The sequence below is a fragment of the Hirundo rustica genome, chromosome 10 (genome assembly GCF_015227805.2).
Source record: "Hirundo rustica isolate bHirRus1 chromosome 10, bHirRus1.pri.v3, whole genome shotgun sequence".
Taxonomy (NCBI): Eukaryota; Metazoa; Chordata; class Aves; order Passeriformes; family Hirundinidae; genus Hirundo; species Hirundo rustica.
In genome coordinates, this window is record NC_053459.1 from 16,525,319 (window position 1) to 16,547,771 (window position 22,453).

The 22,453-nt window shown below is 57.4% G+C and overlaps 1 protein-coding gene and 1 long non-coding RNA gene across 2 annotated transcripts; both read right to left on the reverse strand.

Moving 5' to 3' along the window:
* Window positions 1-7,067: 7,067 nt before the first annotated feature.
* Window positions 7,068-10,185, reverse strand: NMUR1 (neuromedin U receptor 1). The gene is made up of 3 exons (XM_040074585.2): window positions 10,080-10,185; window positions 8,710-9,606; window positions 7,068-7,468 (listed from the first exon to the last, which is right to left on the reverse strand). The coding sequence occupies exons 2-3, from the start codon at window positions 9,602-9,604 to the stop codon at window positions 7,068-7,070; spliced, it is 1,296 nt and encodes a 431-aa protein (XP_039930519.1). The 5' UTR covers window positions 9,605-9,606; window positions 10,080-10,185.
* Window positions 10,186-15,195: 5,010 nt separating this feature from the next.
* LOC120757394 (uncharacterized) lies at window positions 15,196-16,668 on the reverse strand. Its single transcript, XR_005702490.2, has 3 exons — window positions 16,554-16,668; window positions 16,178-16,284; window positions 15,196-15,567 (listed from the first exon to the last, which is right to left on the reverse strand). It is a non-coding gene; the product is annotated as an uncharacterized LOC120757394 (long non-coding RNA).
* Between the last annotated feature and the right edge of the window lie 5,785 nt (window positions 16,669-22,453).

A 22,453-nucleotide genomic window follows, 5' to 3' on the forward strand; every position in this document is an offset into this window, starting at 1 on the left:
AGCCAAGTGCTGGAGGGGTTGGTGTGCAGGGGAGGAGGTGCTTTGGGCCAGAGATGGCCAAGGAGATGGGGATGGGATGGGATGGGATGGGATGGGATGGGATGGGATGGGATGGGATGGGATGGGATGGGATGGGATGGGATGGGATGGGGATGGGATGGGATGGGATGGGGTGGGACGGGACGGGACGGGACGGGACGGGACGGGACGGGATGGGGATGGGGATGGGGATGGGATGGGATGGGATGGGATGGGATGGGATGGGATGGGATGGGATGGGATGGGATGGGGTGGGATGGGATGGGATGGGATGGGATGGGGATGGGGATGGGATGGGATGGGATGGGATGGGGATAGGATGGGGAGGGGATGGGGAGGGGATGGGATGGGATGGGATGGGATGGGATGGGATGGGATGGGATGGGATGGGGATGGGATGGGATGGGATGGGATGCTGTTATAGCGGTAGTGGGAAATGCCAGGAAGAGAGAAATGGGCTCAGGGCTCACACTTCTCCCTGCAAGCAGGACACTGAAAAGCAGGTGCCTGCCACAGTGAGGTCTTTCTGGGGAGGGCACAGCCCTGTGTGTGCTGAGGCTGCTGCCATGCAAGAGGACACGTGGAAGCCCCTCAGAGATTCCCCCCTCTGAGGAACATTCCCTGCCTGGGGATGAAGGAGGGCAGTGCCGCTGAGCTTCTTTGCAAGCTGGTACAAGCAAGTGTCAGGCAGCAAGGAGTTTTTATCAGCTGTCCTGGAAGAGGCCAGGCACAGGAACCGAGGAACACACAGTTCTATGTCTATGTCTCCATTTTCTGCTGCCTGTTGGCAGCTCTTGCCCCTGAGGCACTGCCTGCCCTGCCAGGGCATGGAGAAGGTCTTGGAGAGCCTGTCCATCAGTCTCTGCCAAATTCCTGCCGGGAACATGTGTCTTCCCAGCCTGGCAGCCCCAGGCTGATTCCTGTGTGAAACACACAGCTTTTGACCTGGCTTGTAGCCCCAGGGCCAGCTGGAACCATCCTGTGCCTGATGTGAGCTCCGGGGGTGGCAGGGATGTCTCATGCTCAGTCTCGGCATCGGTAATGTGAGATGGTCATTAACGCCTCACACTCACTCCACCCGCCCAGGAAAGATAACAAGGAAGATGAATTTGGCCTCAGAATCCTCTCAGACAGCTTTCTCCAATGTGCCACATTAAATAGTCCTGAACTGAGAAGACAAACTCGCCCTGGCTGCCACGATAAGCACAAAGAGTGATAAACCCACGTAATTAAAGTCTGCCACTGTAATAACGTTGCAGCAGAGACAGCTGGAGTCTCACCCTGAGCCTGGGTCCATACCTTGGGTTTTACTTGTTTTCATTCAAACTTATTCTGGAGAGATTCAGCCCAAGCACTGCCGGGTGCCAGGAGGGAGGGGGAAGTGCCATCTGGGCATGGTGGAGTGGAGGAGCAAGGGCTGTTGTTCCCTTCCTTAGCAGAAGCAAATACCCTTGAAACCATATTTGAAGAGGAGCTGGCATTATAGAAAAGCACATGGTTCATAAGGAGGCATTCCCCCCTGAGGTACTGCACCGTGGCCCTTAGGAGCCTGGTCAGGGACAATAGGGACTATCAGGGACCAGTTTCACCAGTCCTAAATATGTATAACACTAGATAAAAGTTAGCTTTTTCCAGTCTGGGCTTCCCAGCCTTCCTCTTCATGCTGGGATTTGCTCCACCTCACTGAGACCCAGAGGGCTGGTGCCCCCTCATCCACCAGATCCCACCCAGGGAGCAGGGCAGACCCCGGGATGTGTGTGCTGGAGACGCTCAGCACAGCTTGTGGGGCTGTAGGAGAGCCCTTTGCTGGCTGCTGTGCTCCAGGTCAGTCTCAGGGCCCTGAGCCCAATCCCCCAGTCCTGCCAGCAGTCACAGCCAGTTGTTAGCAGTCCCCACTTGCCTGAGAGCTCAGCCACCCAGCCGACTTTAATCCACTTACTGCAGTGCTAATTATCTTTCCTCATTTTCATTTCTTAACCAAAGTGTCCCCATGAACAAAATTAAATATCACACAGGCTTCTCTGACATAAATTCTGCCATCTTTAGCAACCACAGAGTTGCTACAGGAGAAGGTGTGGGCTAACCAGTCTCTTCTAATCCATTGTGGTGGGGTTTTAACCCTGCCCCAGGTGATCCCTGTGAAGGTGCCCAGTGGCTTTGAAGGGTTTTCCCTGCTAGACTGTGGGGAAAGGCACTGTGCATTGCAGCCCTGTCCTTCCCCTCACCCTGCCAGCAGGACGGTGGGATTTCAGATACGAACAACACCCTTTGTCCCTCTAGCTCTAGTGTTCTCCCTCCCCGTGTGCCCTAAGGTGGGCAGAGGTGGAGTACAAGGACCCCATCGCTTCCCTGCACATGGCCTCATCCCTCCAGGGCTGTTGGATTTGCTGTGACACGGAGGGGACTGTCCCAGTGCAGGTGACAGTCACAGTGCACCACTGCTGAGTCAGCCTGAGCATCCAGAGCTGCACTGAGCTCCTCCAGCCAGGCCCTTGGCTGGGCTGTGCTCCCCAGGCTGCTCTTCCCAGCCTCCCTGCAGTGCAGGATGCCTGGAAGCTGATTTCTGTGAGAATCCTGGCTCTTGGGAAAGCCACTGAGGAGCCAGGCAGGAGGATGGGCTGCCTCTGGTACGGGCCTAAAAACTGAGCTCAGGTGTCCCTGAGGAGCAGAATCAAATTCTACATTTGCACACTAGGGGATGGACGAGAAAACATTCGAAGGTCCTTTCCAACCTGAGCTATTCCATGACTCTGTGATTCCTTGCTTTTCTGTTTGCCCCTTTGTCTATCTCGTGCTGCCCATTACCATCTGCAGGGACTATGTGTTGGCTTTTCACCACCACCACTAGCCTGGAATAATGGGAATAAATGAAATATGGTTCGAAAAGCAGCCTAAGCTCAAATCCCGGACAGTTTCTTGACATCTACATTTTCCTGCTTCCCTCCTCCCCTAACAAAGGCTGGGATCTTGGTGGGAAAGGCTGCTGTGCTGCATCTGTGGCTGGGCAGCCCAAACCTGCTCCCTGCCCAGCCCTAGACTGGGACTGCTCATTCCCAGGCTCACAAGGGCTTTGCCAAACTCACGCTGTACGAGTTTTCACCCATCCCATGGCTGTGTGAAGGAAGGGAAAAACAACCCTTCCCTTAAAACCATTTTGCCTTGGAAAGGGGCAGCAAAAAAATCCGCTGGCACACTCTGGAGCCATTTATCATGCATACAAATATACAAGGCAATTGCTGTAAAACTTGAGTTTGGCTCCATAAAGGAAAAAAAGAAAAAAACCCACCCCATGCTTGTTGCAAACAATCACAGCACAAAAAAAAAAGCCTTACAAGGCTGGGGCAGCCTCATAGACGGATTGCTTTTTAATCCCCAAAGCTATGGTGATAAATCTTTTCACTGGAAGCTCTGGAGATTCCGTGTCACTCAGGGCATGCGGCAGCGTCGGGGGAAAACAGTTCCAGGAGCGGAGCAGGCAGGGCTCGGGGGCAGCAGGGTTCTCCTGCAGCCAGGAGCAGGTGATCAGGCAGCAGCTGGCAGCTGGACAGAAGCTCCTGTAAGTCTAAGAGGACAGATGGACAAGTTTTGGGGAACAGCCTTTCAGAAGCAAAGTGTCTGGAGAGGAGGTGGTGGCATGGAGCCCAAGCTGACCACGTGCTCCATACTGCAGGGACAGAGAGATGCTTCTCCCAGCTCCGAGCAAAGAGCAGTGGCATCCACACATTCCCTGCACCTCCTGGCTCCTCAGTTTACCTCTACTCTGACCCATCTGGGGTTCCTTGGGCTCTGAAATATATATTTGACTCCCAAGCAGAGTTTTGGAATGCTCCTTCTGCCCGGCCATGCTGAGGCACCAGTCATTCCCCCGGCCAGTTACACGGGTGGGAGCAGTGGGAACAATTTGCCCATCCTTGCCTTCTGCATTTCCTTGTCCCACAGGTCCCTTGGTTTCTATGCCACCTCCCTGGCAGGAGCAATCCCTCTAATTTATACTGGGAAGGTGGCAGAGGCCAGGCTCATCCTGAGGGCTCAGGGCAGTGGGGAGCATCATTCTTGGAGCAAACAGCTCTGTAATTCCCTTCCTGGGGGCTGCAATGAGCCTGAGGCAGGAAGGAGTCATCAACCGCTGCCTTCCCAGTGGTGGAGAGGTGTAAAATGCTCTTCATGAAACCATCCTCCCTGAGGAGATCAGTTCCTTTTTTATTAGGTTTCATGCAGATTTTACTATTAATTACAGCATTAAAGGACTTGCCCCGCAGCCTTTGATTCCAGCATCTCTTGGGAGCCCGGCTGGGATGTGGTACCCGGGAATTCTCCACATCATCAAAACCCAGCCAGGGGAGCAAAGTGTGCCCAAACATCTCCACACAGGAATTGCCACCAGCCGTGCTGCAGCTACACCTCTGCCAGGCTTTTGGGATGCTTTCCAGGGTGATCCTGGCCCAGCTGTGCCTCTGGAGCGGGTGGTGGGGCAGCCCCAGCATCACCACCCAAAATATCAAGGCTTGAGCTGCATATTCCCCTTGCGCTTCTCAGAGAGGAGAATTTGGGATCCCCAGGGAGGATGGGGAGTCACAGGTCAGGAGATGCCTGGGCAGCTGGGAACACAAGGCTGGATAAAGGCAAAGCCGGTGCCTCACTTTTCTGGCTGCTCTGAACTCCATCCCAGCCGTGCTGCAACCGAGGATCCTGTAAAAAAAAAACCCTGGGAACACACACTCTGACACGGCCCAAGGAGCTTGAGCTGCAGCAGCCACAGCTGTACCCCTGCACAGCCTGGCTGTCCAGGAGCAGCAGGACAAGTCTGCCCCAAGTGCAGCGTCAGGGACCCCAAAGCTCCACACAGGCTGTCACTACATTATAAAACACTATTGACTGCCAATTAAAAAGCCATTCCCTGGAGATCTGTGGCTGGGGAAGCAGCGGGGTGAAGTGAGATGGGGCAATAATGGCCATCAAGGAGGCATCAATCACATCCACCCACGCAGCAGCAACAAGGGGCCCCACTTGGCTGCCAGGGTGCTGTCCCCTGCCAGGACCATCACCGACAGGAGAGAGGATGAAACAGACGGGTCTCAGTGCCCTCTGCCACACTGACATCCCCGGAGAGAGGCTGCCAGCCGTCAGCAGGACCCTGAAATGCAGTTACTGCAGCCCAATGCCCACCCTCACCCAGCAGCACCCATCAGGATGCCTCAAGGGCTTTGCCCATGGCAGGTCTGGCCGTGGGGTGGGGAGCAGGGCAAGCCAGCTGCACCGCCTCTGAACTAGGGGCTGGGTAGATGGGGGCTGGAGGGAGTGTGCAAGCCCCAAACCCTGCCTCTTCTTGGTCACTGGCCTGGCTGTGGTCCCATGGAATGTGCTTAGGAGGGGCTGGAAGAAGAACAGCAGCTGCCAGTGCTCTGCCTGGGGCTTGCTCACCCAGTATTTCTGCTCAAGCAAGCCCCAGGCTAGCCCACGCTGACCAGAGGCACGGCCATGTGATGCTGAGCCAGGGGAGGCTCCAGAGCTGGCCGTGAGGGAGTTAGGGTTGAGTAAATAATGCAAAACAAGAGCTCAAACTGCTTGGGCGGTCCCTCAGCTCCCATTTCAGATCCTCAATATTTCACCCTGCAGGACCTGGTGTACATGGGGAAGGCAGCAGCATTGATCTCAGAGAGGAAATCGATGGGTCCTTCCAGCCTGGGAGAGCATGAGCAGCCAGCCCACGCTCCCTGGCATTTTCGTGACATTTTCCAAGCCGTGTGTCTGGGGAAGGACTGATGGCCACGGCTCCACAGGCAGCTGTCCCTCTGCAGGGGCCCCAGCCCCAGCTCAGCCTGAGGGACCAGGAAGGGAGCAGACATCCCACCTGTGCCCTCCCTGCCGTGCCCTCGGTGTCCCTGGACCCGCAGACCCACCACAGCAGCAGAGCCCCAGGGGGATCTGGTGGAACACCCCCGGTGTCCATCACCCTGGCACGTGGCCCATCTGTCACCCTCCCCAGGAGCATGGCCTGGGTTCAGTCCCATGCTGGGAGCAGAGCTGGGGGCTGGGGGACACAAGCAGGGCACAAATCAGGCCAGTGGCTTTTTTTAATTCTCCTTGAGGCTAAGCCCATGCAGGGCAGGGATGGAGGAGGGCTCCCCACATTCCCCACAAGTTCAGGTGACCACGGTGGGCAGTGGAAGAAGAGATTGGCACCCACCACATGCTGGTCAGAGAGGGCAGAGGGGAGCATATTGATGTGAAAACAGACAGTCATGGAGCTCTGCCTTGGCACTAGAGACAGCCTGGAGATCCCTTTGTCCCATGTTTTTCCCCCCATAGACTCCAGCTCTGGAGGGAGCAGCTGTGCTCCTTCCCTTGCCCTCAAAGGGCTGGGAATGCAGGACATGAGAAAGGCTGGGAGCAAGGAGCTGTACCAGCACCCTGCAGCCAGGCACCAGCTGGCACCACTGAAGAGATGTGCCAGAAAATCAGGGTCACGTTGGTGCCAGACAGCCCTGAAGAGCTCCCATGGGAGAGGGCACCCACAGACCGTTTTTCCCCGTGGGATTTTTCCACAGTCCCACGCAAACCTCTCCACCCCCCTGGGTCTCAGCCCAGTTGCAGGCACCTCTGGGGGCACCCATCCATCCCCGTGTCCCAAAACAGCCTGGGATGCCTAAGGCCCCGGCTCCAGTCCCTGCAGCTTCACCCCGCTGGGCCAGGAGGGTGGAATATTTTTAGGGATTGCTGCCATATCCCTGACGTAGAAGTCAGCTGTCCCCACACCACAAGGGACGCGCTGGCCTCGGCCAGGCCTGGCGCTGAGGACAGTGGGATGCATCACAAAGTATCCAGGGCACAGCAAGGCCGCTGCCACCGTGTCCCTGGAGCAGCGCTGCCGACACCACCAGCCTTTCCATCCCAGTGGGCAGCACAGGGAGGCCGGCATCCCTCCAGCACTCCTGCCCCGCTCCCCGCCACAGGATGAGTGCCACAGTCGGATGGACGCCGGTGGTGAGGAAAGCTGCTCCCAGAGCCCGTCCCTATCCTCCCACTCCTCAGCACAGGGACATCACGTGGGGGGTGGCCTGGCCCCTCTCCACGTCCTCCAGCTCGTACTCCTCGTCAGAGAGGGGCAGGCCGTTGGCGCTGGGCACGGCCTCGCACTCGGTGCTGCGCGTGGTGGTGCGGGTGACGCTGGGCGAGTACCTCCGCGCCCACGGCGGGTGCTGGCCGGGCCGGCACATCACCTCCTTGAACATCTCCCGGAAACGCGTGGACATCAGGTTGTAGAGGACGGGGTTGGCAGCCGAGCTCAGGTAGAAGAAGACGCCTGAGATGATGTGGACGTACTGGAACATGTGGAGCATGCTGCTGGTCCAGGTGGAGACAAAACTCCAGACGAGGCGGTCGGTGTGGAAGGGGGCCCAGCAGATCCCAAACACCACCACCAGCACGACTGCGGGGAGACAAGGAGCCGGTGTTACTGGGGGCATGGGGACCACCAACCCCACAGAGATCTCCAGTCCCCGGCCAAGCACTGCTCCATTTCAGCTTTGGCTACAGCAAGGAAGCACGAGAGAGAGGAAGGAGGAGAGGGGAAAGGTCCCCTCAGTGCCTTCTGGACTTGTCATGGCAGAGCTGGAGGTCTGGACAGGATCTCCTCCCTCCATCTCCTGCCAGTGCTACTTCAGGCCCTTCTGTGCTGCACTTCTCCACTCCTGAGTGGCAGGCAGCTGGTCCTGTCACAGCCATGCAGCACAGCTGGGGGACTCACTCCTCCACTGGCACCCAGCCTCCAGAAACCTGCCACCTTCACCAGCAAAGTCCAAGGAGCACGAGCTATTTGAGACCTTTCTTTGTGCTCCTTTTTTGATTTTAGGTTTTTTTGTTTGTTTTACAACCCAGCTCTGCTGATGGAAAGGAAAGGGTGCAGGTACGTATATGTACAGGTAGTCTGGGGTCCTCTGCCATGCCCATGCCACAATGCATCTCTGTGGCATGCAAGGACAGATCCCTCTTCACCCCCAGCCCAGCCCAAGTGCCCTGGAAAGCAGAGTTACCACTTGTCTGGGAGGTGGCGGCGAAGCAGCGCTGGCCCAGGCTGGGCTGGGCAATGTGCCACGGCTGTGCCATCACGGGACTGGGAGCGCTGGAGGTCAGCATGCTGGGGAGAGGCAGCCACGCCAGGGCAGCCAGCTCCCACTCCTGGGAAGGGGGCCAGAGGCCCTGGGAGCCACGCTGGGGAGGGGAGCAAGAGTGAAGAGCAGTGGGAAAGAGGATGTTTCAATCCAGCCTTGGGTCACTGCCCAGTTAGTCACAGAGGCTGTGGGGCTGGGCAGAAGTGCTGTCCTTCTGGGAGATCCCACACTGCCACCAGCATCTGAGGTCTGGGTGGAGGGACAGGGAGAGGGTTCCCCCATCCCAACCCACCTCCTTTCTCTTTCTCACCTTGCACTTCCCTCAAGGAGGGGATGTGGTGTGGCTTGGAGGGAGCTGGCCCAAGCAATCCTTACTGCTGGACTAGAATCACCAGATCTGCCTTTGTCCCAACACCCCGCAAGCCAGACCCACAACCGTCCTCTGGGATGACCCAGCCTCGGTGCTCTGGACTGTCCATGACTCAGTTTCCCCCCAGCACCCTCCCAACACAGCCTTGGGAGATACACCCTGGCTCTGCCATCCCCAGCACCGACTCACACAGCATCTTTGTGACCTGCCTCCTCTTCACTTTCTTCTGCCTCTGGGTGTTGCGGCAGCTGCGGCTGCTGCCGGTCTTGGCTCCCAAGGCTTCCAGCATCTTTTCCTTCTTGAGCTGCAGGCCAATAAGGAGGTAGAGGACACTGATGGTGCCCATGGGCAGGAAGAAGAAGACGATGGTGGTGACCTGGATGATGAGATTGTAGGTGAAGCGTGGTTTCACCAGGGTGCAGATCTCTGAATCGGGCACCCGCCCCCGTCCCGGCACGTAGAGAGGCTGCAGCCCATGGACACTGGTATTGGGGATGGAGCAGACGACCGAAATGACCCAGATGGTGACAATGACCCTCTTGGCGTGGTTCCTGGTCACCACGTACTTGGCTTTGAGCGGGTGCACCACAGCGATGTAGCGCTCCACGCTCAGGGCTGTGACGTTGAGGATGGAGGCGAAGCAGACGGCCTCGAAGAGAAGCGTCTTGAAATAGCAGCCGCTGGCCCCCAGCAGGAAGGGGTAATTGCTCCACATGTCGTACAGCTCCAGGGGCATCCCCAGCAGCAGCACCAGCAGGTCAGACACCGCCAGGCTGAACAGGTAGTAGTTGGTGGGTGTCCTCATGAACCGGTGCCGGAGGATGACGATGCAGGTGAGCGTGTTGCCCACAGCCCCCACCAGGAAGATCAGCAGGTAAATGACACAGACTGGGACAAAGAAGTTGGACCGTCGAGGTCCCAGGTACTTATCCCGCAGCTGCTCCTCTGTCAGGTTGGCATCTTTGGGGTCGAACAAGGTCTCTGGGTGAGTCCTGTTGCTGAGATCAGGGCTGATGGGCTCCACAGGGAAGTCTTGCTGGGGCAGGGGGAACTCAGAACTGGAGCAGTTGACATACGGATTCATGGCTGTGGAGCGATGGAGAGGTATGTGGGATGCTGTCCCAACTTCTCTGCTCCCCCTGCTCCCACTGACCCTCTCCCCACTGGTGTCAGGGGGCAGGGATTCTGCTGACCACCGGGGCTCTGCAGTCTCACACCCATCCTGCCCCAGACACAGCCTTTCCTTTGGGAAACCACACAAAACTTCCACCTAAACTCCCAAAGGCTTTCCCGAGTGCGTCCTGCCCAGTTTCCCATCCGCAAACAACCCTGGCAGCTCCCCAGTCTACCACAGCCCCTTTGCCCCATCAGGGAATGTCAGCAGGGCTGTCCTCTTTTCCTGCTCTGTAAGCAGAGCAGGATACAGCCCCAACCCCTCCAAAAAACAGCCCCAAAAATCTCTCCTGGCCGCGATTCTACCGGATATGTAGAACGGCTGGCAGGGCAACCAATAAACCAGCCAGAGGGAAAATTGATTTTCCAACATGATAAGGACTTACGGCTTGTTGGGAAACTCCAGATGAACGCTGAGGTCCCACCGCCCCTGCGCCGGACAGGGTCAGGGCTGGGGAGGGAGCGTGGGAGGGGATGGAGGCTTCACTGCCTTAAGAGGCAGGCAAACGAAATCCTGCCGCTGCTTTCCCCTCGGAGCTCAGCTCGGAGAAGCCGCCTTCCTTTATCCACCTTCTCCCTTTTGTCCGCTGTCAGCTGAGAGGCTGGGGGCTGTGCCAGGGGCTTCCCTTCCCACCGCCGGCCAAACAAATCGCGGTGCCGAGACCCTGCCCCTGCCAGGGGCTGGCTCCTTATCTGCAAAGCAGCGCTGCCAAAAAGCTGCCCTTCAGAGAGAGGAAATAACGTTAAGGTAATAAACTCCATCGACTCTTGAGAGTCCCGGGGAGGACGGCACAGGCGTCTCCTGCCCCTCCGGCAGCCTTCGCAACGCCGGCATTTATCATTTGCGTGGCCTCGGTGGTGAGTAAAGCATCGATCAGCCCCGCTGGCACCGTCCGGCACGGGAGCCTGTGCAGCCCGCGCTTGTCCGGCCTCACCTCGCGGAAATGCAGACGGACCCAGCGGCTTCCCGAGGTCTCCCGCTTCCAGATGTGCAATCCCCGGGTCATCGCTCCCCCGTGGAGCAGGTGGCTGCAGCCGGCTCCCGTCACGCTTGGGTTCGAGGAAGTTGCATCGCCCCGTGCTCCGGGTCCGGCTCAGCTCCCCGCCCGTGCCCGCTGCGTGTCCGCTCCGGGGAACGCTCCGGCTCCGCCGCGCACACACGCGTACGCCTGTGCACACACACGGCCCCACGGACGCGTGTCAGGGCTGTCCCCGCGGCTCCTCTCTCCTCCACGTGCTGCACCGCTCCGGGAGCCGCCCGGAGCCGGAGGGGCCCGCGGGCTCGGGGCTCCGCGGCTCCGGCCCCTCCAGCCCGCCCCGGCCCCGCAGGTGCGGAGGAGGGCCCGGGGGATGCGGGGTCGGCAGCGCATCGACCCGCAGCTCCGTGCGACGGCCGCGGGCACCGCCGCACCCGGGCACACGGACGCGCGGCGGTGCCTTCGTCCCCTCCGAGGGTGGCAGGGCGCGGGTGCACCCGGTCCCCTCCAGGGATGAGACCCTGAAGGGCTCTGGCATCCCGGGACTTCTGCCCGTGCCGGCACCATCCCGCCCCGCAGGGGCTGAGCTGGAAGTGCCCCAGCAGGGCTGAGTGCGAGCAGGCAGTACAGGGATCCTGGGGAAGGAACGTGGAGACTCCTGCCAGGAGAGACCTGAGCCCCAGCACAGCTCAGTGCACTGCCGAGCCTGGTGCTTGTGGCCAGGATGTGAGGAGCTACCTGGATCTGGTGGCCTCCTGCACCAGGACACAGCCCCCGGGGTCCTGCAGGGCCCAATCCTCCTCCTGATGCCAGAGCACAGAGCAGATGAAGTACCACTCGCTCCTCATTGATTTTGCTCAAATAAATTTCAGAGCAGGCGAGGGATGACAGGACAAGACCAGCAAAGCCCTGGGCTGCCTTGGTAGCCCTGACCCGGCCCTATCTCTGCTCCCTGCAGCAAAAAAGCATCAATCAGAGGGGAGCTGGCAGAGCAAACATGCCAAGGGCAGGAAGGGTCCATGGCTGCCCTGAGCCTTGACTTTCCTCAGGAAACAATCTTTTCCCCCAGAGGAGAGGAGCTGCTGAAGCCAAAGGCCTGGAGGGTAAATGAGTGTAAACAAGACATTCCTCAAGGGAAGAAATCGACAAGCTGGAAACAGTGTCTGAAACTGGGAGGGAGAAGGAGAAGGGTTGCTGCCTGGAAATAACGAAATGAAACTTCATCCCCTCCGGGGATGGAGACACAGTGAAACGGGGTTATGGCATAGTGCTGGTGACAGCTGGGGCAGGACACGGGGACAGCAGGCGGATGATGCTGGCGAGGGCTCAGCAGGGCTGTTTTGGCAGATGCCAGGATGGGTGACAGTGCCAGGGAACTGGCACGGTGCAGGTCACACCCCCTGGGTGACAGAGCTACAAACAGTAAGTGCTGAGGCAGGGATTTCTTCCCCTGCCTCCAGATTGTGCACAGGCTGTTTTCCCTGTGGGATGCCTGAGGCAGGGAACAGATCTGTGCCAGTGCAGAGGCACAAGGAGCCTCAGCATGAGCCCACTTCAGGGATTGCAATGTGGAATGAAGCATTCCGGGAAATCTCCTCTCCCTTCCATTCCTCATCTGTCTCCCTCTGTTTTCTGACTGCCCTGGTGAGCACAGTGACACGCAGCCAGCTCCCAGCACAGTCCCAGGTGCTCCCTGAGCTCTGTCACTGTTTCACAGCCATCTCCCCATCCTGGGGGCAGAGGCTGTTCCCTGCTCACAGCCACAATGCCTTCAATGTCTTGTTCCTCATCTCTGTCTGGGCTTTGCCTCAAAGCTCAGAGGAGCCCCCTGAGCTCTGCACCTCTGTCCTTGTCCCTGCAGGAACCCCTATGGCTCACGTGTCCTGTACTGCCAGGAGGACGAGGGGATGTCACCTGGGGCTGGGGTGTTTGGAGGCTGCTTGGATGGGAACAAAGCCGTGGAGATGTTGCTGAGCTCTTGACAAACTTCAACATCTGTTTCCCTAAGGCCTCCTTTCCTTCCTGAGGACAACAGGCACGTAAGAAGGATGGTTTGCAAGGAGCAAGGCCAAGACGAAACTTGGTTCACTCCAAAATGAATTCTGTCAGATCCAGAATTCCAGGTGGTAGCAGATCTCTCTGTCCCATTTGCAGATTTAATTAACACCCTTTGTTTTTGAACATGGAAAGCCACCGAGCCACAGAGCGACATTGCACCCTAGAGGGAAACTGAGGCACAGACACTCCCTTGTCCCCTCCGTGCTGTCCTGAAGCAGGCAAGAACAGGCTGAGATCTGGATAATTTTGCACAGAAAGGTCAGTGGGGTGACCTTTTCAAACAGCCCTGCTGTGTTTTGCCCAGCAGAGCCCACCCACCCATCCTTGTCTGTGTGGGACCCCTCCTGTAATAATTTTTTAGCCACCACTCGCTCTCCTGTGCATTTCTACTCACCAACTCTCCAGAGGCCTTTTACACTGTGTAACAGCTGTACCCATTCCCAAAAACCCCACCTCAGCATTTTTACCTTCTCTTCCCCTCTCACACAGCCTAACCAGGTGACATCTTAACCTCTCACAATAGTGGCAGTTGTTTCTAGATCTCCAAATCCCCTTTTCTGAGCTGGTCATAAACTGGCCAGCACCTTTTCCAGAGTGCAGGCATCTGGTAAAGGAACAACACAGTGCCTTTGCTCCCCTGGAACAGCTAGCCATGTTCCTATGGGATGCAGGGCTGGTGTCCTACTCACACCTGGCGTTTCCCCCTGCAACCACTTCTGCACCTAGAGCCCCACAGCTCATCTGAGGAAGAGCTGGGGAGGGATGTTTCTCCTCCACCCCAAACGAGATTGAAAAAAAAACCCCAAACCACCAAAAACCAAATCACGATCATTTCAATATTCACTGGGATAAAAGCAATCAACTTTCTAAGGAACAGCAAAATTGGCCTCTGCTCCACAGCTTGTGTCCCCTGGGTCTGCTGCTCGATGAGCAGCTATTCAGGATCCATGGCAACCATAGTTCTGCTAATCAGGGCTGGCACTGACTTGAAGTGCTTTTTCACCTGGCAGGAGCACCGGGCTTTTGCCCTTCGGCTGAGTTACCCGGGGGTGCTGGCCGTGGCCCCTGGGCAGTGATGGAATAGGATCAGGGCTGCCTGCAGGCCAAGGCATCCTGACAAACACTGCACAGTTCCAGCTCTGTGCCCTCCATCCAGCACGAGGCTGGGGACCGTGGTTTTTTGGTTTTTTTTCCTGAGGTCAGAACGAATCACTCGAGATCAAAAAAGGATCAGATTGTTTCATTATTGTCTCTGTGCATGTGTCTGTTGGCCAGGGCGTTGCTAATAGCACATTGTTTTCCTGTCTCCACCTCACCACCTCGTTTGGCTCCTGTTTGATGCTGCTCCATGGCACCATGCCGGGCCACCAGAGGTGGCAGAGCCAACTCTGGGATTGCAACCAGTAATGGAGATGGCATTTTGTACCTGGAGATGGCAGACGCAGCTCCAAAGAGAAGGGGGTGTCTCGTGGGCCTCCGTCCCACACTAAGGGCGGAGCTACCACCGCATTCTCCTTAACCTAAAAAAGCCAGGCTTGGGGAGGATGAGAGTTAGCCCACGGCAGGTCCCAGGGCTGCAGCAGGGTGCTCTGCCAGCCCCAGAAGCAGCAAGCAAGCTGTGATGGAAATCCCCGATGCTGGCTGAAATCTGCTCTGTGACAAAGCTGTGGCACACTCGGTGGGCAGGAGGGACTCGGCCCTGGCCAGAGCAGCACTGCCTTTCCTCAGCAGCAGAGCCAAGCCAGGGGCAGCCAAAGGAGCATTTTGCCAGCTGAAAACATCCTGGCTAACACACAATGAGCTTCGGACCACCTCACCTGCAGCAAGTCCACCTCCAAAATGCATTTAAATGCAGCGTGGGTCTTGGGCATTTAACCAGGCACCAAGATGTCCCTTCGTGGCTTTGTTTGTTACTTTCCAAGTGTCCCCCTTTTTGAGTTATCAAAAATATGTGACTGCATGGCACAGCACAGGGATGGCCTCTCTCCCCCCCACCTTGGTTCAGAGCCACTTGGCACTCGCAGGTTGATTTATGGTGGCCCCCAGGGCTCCCAGGATTGATTGCCAGGACTTGTTACATCTCCCACTGGGCCACTGTAGATATTAATTCCCTGCCTATGCATAGCTCTCAGCACCCAATTCATGTCTTTAAATGTGCCTGGGAAGAGGCTTTCAGCTGGAAGGAAAAGCAGCTGCTCAAGCTCTGCAAAAGCTCGTTTGCAAAGAACACCGGGTGAGGAAACGACATCTCTGGGATGGGATCCCATTTGCCATGTAGTGACTCACTCTCCAAGTCAGGATCAAAACCTCCAGTCATAAAGAAACCCCAATCAGCTGCAACAACATCCCTGTGATACACAAGCATGGCAACAAATAGAGACGCAGGATTAGAGAGGGAAACTCACCACAGGACCTGCAGCACTTTCACAAGAATTTATTTGCAAATGAGCATCTCCCAGGTCTGGCATGGGACAGGGCTGAGGGGCAGGACCATGGGGGTGGCAGGGACGAGGATGTGAGAGCATTGCTCTTCATGCTGACACCCCCAGATGCCAATTTACTCATCACATTAATGACACCACAATTTTCCTTAATGCTTTGTGCCTTGCAGTGCAGCAGCTGGCAGCTTGGGAGGGCGGGAGCATCTTACAGTGGTCGGTGGCACTTTTGCTGCTGCACTGGAAGAAAAAAGGGCTGGGGTGCACCTTCCCTGTGCAAGAATACCACACTCTGCTCCATGTCCTGTGACAGGATTTCACTCTGAGCCTCAATTTCCAGGTACCAATAAACTTCAGGGCTGTGCTTTTCCACTCTTGTTTCGCATCCAAAAGAAATTCAACTAAAAAAAAAAAAAAAAAGTAGGACACGTGCTGACGTTCATTTTTTCCATCAGAAAGTTTATGCTGCAAACAGAAAGAATTAAAGCTCAAAGAACATCATGAGCCCTCAGAGATAGTAACAGGGAAACTTCAGCATGAATGAAAGATTCCTGAGCCCCAGGAGGAAGAAAGCATGCCACAAATGTGCATAAACAGCCTGAAATACTCTGTGCACTGAGAGAAGAAATCTAGCAAGTTGGTGGCAAGGTTCATCTCCAAGCACAGGTGGCAAATGGCACCTAAATTTCTGAAACAGCTGCCAGCAGTGCCAGAGAACAGGACATGCTCAGGCTCCAGTGGATCCAACACCTTCAGAAAATTGTAGTGTTTTGTTGCCAGCAAATTGGAGCTGGATTATGAGGAGAGCTCCACAGTGAGCTCCCAGCTCTTTGTGTAACCTGCCTGAACATCCTTTTGGTTCAGGGAGAAGTGATCATCACAGAGGCCTGGGACACTGAAGCATCCAGGAGTCTGGTTTTTGCTCTGGGATGCATCAGATATATGACACCGGGATGGGCAAGGAGCAGAAATGTGAGAAATGCCATGGCCTGGCCTTTCCAGAGAGCTCACCTGCACCTCCCAGGGCTGTCAGCATCATCTCACCCCTCCAGCAGCGAGCAGAGGTCACTCAGTGTGGCACAGGATGGGATGGACAAGGAGCCAGGTTATGGTGTGACCTGCAGTGATGGAGCGAAGCAGAGATGGGGACACTGACAGGTCAAACAGGGTGGCAGGTCCAAATGACACCCAGCCCTGGGGACCACAGCAAGATGCCAGGGTCATCCTGCCCTTAACTGAGGCCAGGGGATGGAAGAAAATAAGGGATGACATTTTTCTCTAAGTGGAGGAACTCTCAGCCTGATTTTCACACTCTGAAGGAAACTGGAAGGAATAATTAAACATCCCACCTGCACCCACTAAGGATAATCCCAAACCCACATCTCACAGGCACAACAGGTCCAGCCAGTGCAGTTCCTCTGTCCAGCAGGGTGGTGGTGAGCGGGTGAAAGCCATCAGGTTGGCACAGTCATGCCACAGGAGAGCTCCCAGAGCTGTCCAGTGCAACGCACTCTCAAGCCAGGGAACAGGCTCTGGTGTGACAGCACAGCTCCGCTGCCACCACGTTCAAGCCTGAAGGCAACAACATTTCTCTTCTGCCCCATCAGCCCCTCATCCAGGCTTCCCCCTGCCCTGGCACCACCTGCACCTGGGAAGGGATGGGCTGGGTTAACCCTACACTTGCCAGCCACCTAATGCCACCCTCACCAGCAGCTCTGGAGGAGAGGCTTGGGGACAGCTCTGCATCTACCTTTCAACTGCCCTGTCCCACTCCATCCCACCAGTCCACTCTCCCATGCCTCAGTTTCCCTTTGTGTTCCTGCCTGCCACAGCAGTTCTGAGGAAATTCCTGTTTCCTCCTCTCTCCCCTCCTTGAGGTGTTTCCCAGATGGACAGGCAACCTTCCCCATCCCAGCTCCTCACCACAAGGCTTAGGGCATGCACACCCCGCTTTCAGCATCTCTGGGACTGCTGTGAAGAATCTGGGGCACAAACTCCACCCACAGAAGTGTTTTCTGCCTGATGGCCATGCTGGGGTTTCCCAGCCAGGCTTTGTGATAAACATTAACTATTTTTTGTTCACTGAAGATCAAATAACTCAAGATAACAAGAAGTTACTATGTCACTATCTAAGCTGATAGGCAAACAGACCCTTGCTCATTCCTTCTCTACTTGCTTAATCAGCTTTAAGTTTCAGGAATTCCAGCTTACAATACAGCCTTCATCTCTGCGACCACCGAGGGACAGAAAGAGACCCTCCCAGCAACACGTCACACATACATCATCGGAGGAAAGAAGCAAGATAAAAGCAAGACTGAAAAATCTACCAATTCACGGCAGTTGGTGGAGCGAGACTCCCCTGCCGTCCAGCGCTGTATTTGCCTTTGCTTTGCCTGCTGTAATGTAATAAATTCCTATTGGAACTTTTCTTTGTGTTCATAGTCTATTACAGCTTGATGGCCTTCCACAAGTGTCTTGGTCTCTGGTTGCTTCTGTTCCCCAAAGTCCCCAAGAACACTTTCAGCCACTTCACCAGGAAATCAGGATTAAATGCCAGGTCTGGCTGGGATTTCCTCTCCTTGCCTGTGCCAGACTGCTCTGGCAGCAGTGCTGAGTAGCAGCTTGGCACTGTCTGCCTGGATTTGGCCCAGATCCCATTTATTCCATGATTTTCCCTGGCCCACAGCCTCTCTGCTTCTCGTTGACACCGTGGCAGCCTCCTGCTTTCAGCCCCAGCCTCTAATGTGCCCCGAATTTCCCTCATGCAGGGGAAGGGCTGGAGCCTCCAGACCTCCTGGCTGATGAAGAAAGCAGCAGTTTTCGGTGGAAAGCAGGAACTGGAGAGGACTTTGGTAGATTAGACACACGGTCAAAACGTGGCACCTAATTCACTCAGGGCTGGTTTAAATCCTCTTCCACACGGCCGCCACTAATGATGGGCTTTAAATAAACGAGCAAATGCTGGGCAAATGGGAGGGACTTTCCTCTGACATCATGAAGCACTACCTGCGATATTTCCTCTCTGACTCTCCCTCCACCCATCTCCCATCCCCATCTGGCAGGTTATTTCCATCCCTCTCCCTTTTCTCACCAACAGCGTGTCCAACAGTACCCAAACCTGTGGAACGAACGACGAGGTGTGAACGGGAAATCTTCTGATGCAATGCCGCGAGCCGACATTCCAAAAGCACCGGGAGCATCATTTCAAACCCTCCCCTCTCTGGTGCTTTGCGTCTGCACCAATTTAGGCCAACCACATCCACCAAAAATGGGTCAGAGCAGAGATGTTTCACCGTGTTCTCAGTTTGGACGCGGTGTCGGGTGGTGGTTTGACCTGGGGGAAACCCGCTTGTCAGAGCGATGATTCGGGGCTGCCCCCAGGTCTGGGAACACCCTCTTTGGTGCCACAGCCGCCGTGTTCCGATGTGTCCGGTCTCAAATTCCCCGCTGTGGGAGGGGAGCAGCGGCAGGGGTGCAGCCCCGCGGGACAGGGACGGCTCACGGAGGGACGGACACGCGGGATTTCTCCCCGGGGTGTGCGGCGGCTGGAAGGAGGTTTCGGGCCATGTGCCAACAGGACGGAGGGGTGACAGTCCCCGTTTGCGGGTCCGGGCTGCGGCGGGTCCGCCCACGATTCGCGTCCTCGGGGCTCCCTCTGCTGGGAACGCGTGGGAGATCCTGCGTGTCCCGCAGCCACGGGGCCACCGCGGGCACCCCCAGACCCCCCGTGCTGGGCTGGAGCGGGGGGATCGCGCTGTGCCCCCTCACTGCACCCCCCGGACCCCCAAGGCCGGGAGAGGGGATGGGCACCCTGGGGATGTGCCGGCACGGCGACCCCCGGGGAGAAGCGGGGCCTGGGGCGCGTCTGGGCTGGTCCCTGGAGACGTGTGCGGGATTTCCTGGAAAATGGGCCAGAAGGAATATTAAATGGGGGGAGGAGGGATGTAAAATCTGGACACAAAGTTTGCATGTGGCAGAGAGCCTCTCTCGAGACTTTGGGGGCAGAGCAGATTTGCCCCAGTCCCATCGTATCTTTCTATGTTTGGCCACTCCTGGTCATTTATTTTTCCCCCTTCCCTTCCCCAGGGGGCTTGGAGGATTCCTCCCCAGATCAGCAGGTACTTGACCCCTCAATGTAGCCCAAATTTTGGGGGTGGCCAGAGCAGGTGGGGTTGATAGGTTGGGGAGGGAAGGCGCAGCACTGACAGCTGAGCGGGAGATCCAGTGGGCAAAATTTTGGGAGACTTGGGCGTGGGAGCGGGACAAAGCCCCCTTTGGTGTTCGGTGCAGCCCGGGGGAGCAATGCTGCCCAGCTCGGTCTCTCCCCAGGGAGGGGGACGAGGGGTTGGTGCACGCGTCGCGTGTGTCCACACGATGGCACCAGACCCGGAGCGGTGTCCCCAGCCATGGTGGCGTGGCAGGACCCTGTCCCCGAGTCCCCCAGCTTTGGATGTTCCTGCTTTTGCTCCAGGTGTAAAACAGGGGAGAGGTGTCTAAAACTTGATCCTTGTTTCTCTGCCTCATCCCCCGGGTTCATCTTCTGCCTCCTCTCTAAAAGCCTCACCTGGCTCAGGTGTGCGCAGAGTTGCCCTGCCTGGCACAGAATCCCTCTGCCAGGGCAGAGCTTCCCACCTCTCTACCCTCCAGACAAAGCACAGCCCCCTCCCCTGGGAAAAAGGGAGGCAGTGGGTGGAAGAGGTGCATGCAGGGGAGAGCTGGAGCTTGGGGGGTCCTGCCTTATCCTCCAGCAGCTGACAGGGCACCTGGGGGCTGCTCAGCGGGGACCAGGATTCCTTGCTTGGGGTCTGGCAGATGAGGGCTTTGACCATCCTGTCCTGTCCCATAATAGTCTGAGTGAGGAGCAGGAGCCAGGCTGGAGCCATCACAGAGGACTTGGGAGCATAAGGACTGCGATAACGGCGAGCCTGCAAATACCTGGGTTAAACCACAGGGTCCCAGTAGGTCCAGTGCCAGCAGGACTGATCCCCAAAGCTCTCAGTGGGCAGTCAGGCTCTCCTCAATCCCCAGTGCAGCCCCTTGCTCTGGTCTGGCTGCTCCAGGACAGGATTCCCTTGGTTACTTTACCTGATGACCTCTTCCCTAGGGAAACAGGATATCCTTCCTGTCCCTCCATTGCAGCCGGATTTGCCCCTGAGCCTCTCCCAAAGAAGTACCAGAGGATCCTATTAGCAGAGGAGGCCACCAGAGGGGACCTTGAAGAGCCCAGAGTTGGCCCAGGGTCTCCGAGATGGAGTTCCTTCTTTGCCCACATGCTGTGGTAGGGTGGGTGTGGGTTTTCCACTGCTCTCAGCTTCACCTGCTGCAAAGTTTACACAGGCTTGGTGCGGGGTTTTTCTTGTGGTCTCTGCAGTGATCCAGGAGGTCCGACAGAGCAGCGATGCACATGGTGCTTCCCGTGCCATCGGCAGGACAGGAAGGTGTCCCAGATGGGGCTGTGAGCCCCCTCCCCGCCATGGCTCCATCCCCCAGCCACAGCTCCAGACAGTCCCCTCATCTCCTCAACTTCAGCAGAAAGCCTTTGCCTGCTCTTTCCCCAGCTGCCCCTTTCCCTGGGGAGTGACCCGAGCTCCTCGTCCCCACGTCCTGTGTCCCCTGGGAGTCCCGCAGCGCTCCCAGCCCTGGGAAGCTCAGCAGCTGCTGAATCAGCAGTGAGCCAAGATCCCGTCACAGCAAAGAGCGTCTGGGTGCAGCCTCGCACCGCTCTGTGCCCGCCTCCATCTGCCGGCTCTTGTCCTGCATCTTGGCTGGCAGCGCCATACGAGCGGCATCTGCCCCTTCCCGTCCCTCTGTCCTCTCCAGCCCCCCTGCACAGGATGGACATTCGGCTCAAAGGTCTCCACAAAGCTTTGGGTTTCACCAAGAGATGCTGAGCTACTAACCCCGGGAAACCCCTTTCCTACTCAGCATCCTTAGGAGGCCTCAGGCCGCCTGTCCTGGCTTTCCCCGTCTCCCTGTCTCCAGCCAAGCTGGCTGCTGCCTGCTCGCTGTGCCTCTAAGTAGCTTTGGCTAAATCCCCATCCAGAGGAAGCTGCTAATCCCCGCGGCTTCGTGGCCAGCAGGATCACCGCAGCGGGCAGGGCTCGGGGATGGCAGAGTGCAGGGATGGGGCAGGGCCCAGGGAAAAGGGGCAGTGAGGGGACACACCTGCGTGAGCAAAGCCACGGGCTGTGATGGTGCCTGGCCCGGCCGGGCTCCAGAGCCAGTGGCAGCACCGGAGCAGGGATTTGTGCCTCGGAAGGAGCAGCTCCATCGATTTCCATGGAGCAGATGCCAGGGTTTCGAAATAAATCACGTCCAGCAGGAGTGCAAGCTGAGGAGACGTAAAACCCACGGTCTCCCAGTCGCCACGGGGACTGGGGCCAGAGCAGAAAATGCGCTGCAGCGCCGGGACGTGGCTGAGCCCCCCGATCGCCCCCATCCCTCCCGTGCCCACTTCCCACGGAGCCCAGCTCCACCGCTGCCTGTTTCCACGGAGAAGCACGTTTCCCGTGGAACGAGAGGACGTTCCCGACGCGGGCAGCTTTTCCGCCAGGATTTCTAAAAATAATAGCTCGGGACAAGCCAAAAAAGAAAAAGAAAAACAAAAAAAAAAAAAAAAAAGAAAAGAAAAAGAAAAAGAAGAAGAAGAAGAAAAAAAAAGCTTTATTTTCCTTTTTTCACTCTTTTAATGCGAAGCTTTTGCTGCTCCCCTGGGAGGACACCAACCTCCCCGCCTTCGTGCCCGCCCCCCGCCCGGGGGTACGTGGGGGGAGCCCGCGGCCCCGGGACCGCCCCCCGGCCCCGGGGGAGGCCCCGCATTCCCCCCCCCCCAGCACCGGCCGTCGCCGTGGCGACAGTGACCTCACACGGGGATGGGCGAGCGGACCGGTCGCGTAGCAACAGCCCCGGTGACATCAGAAGCCCGGTGCGGTTCCCACGGCAACCCGCGGGACACGGAGGGAGGCAGGGGCCGTTCGCGGGGGGACCCCGGGCCGGAGGGGCCGGGGCAACGAAGGGGTCCCCACCGCCACCGCCTCCCCGAGATCCCCCGAGCCCCGCGGGAGAAGGGTTAATGTGAATAAATCAGCATATCTTAGGGACGTCACCCCGGTGCGGCCAACGGCGTGGGGCGGGGGGGAGCAGAACGGGAAATGAGCCCCAGCCGGACCTCGGGGGGCAAAGAGGTAACGTACAGCCCTCGTCCCCGAAGCTCTCGGCGCCGCTCAGCAGCACCTCAACCCCGCCCGGGAGCACCAGCCCCGCCCCGGGCCCCCTCCCCAGTGCTGG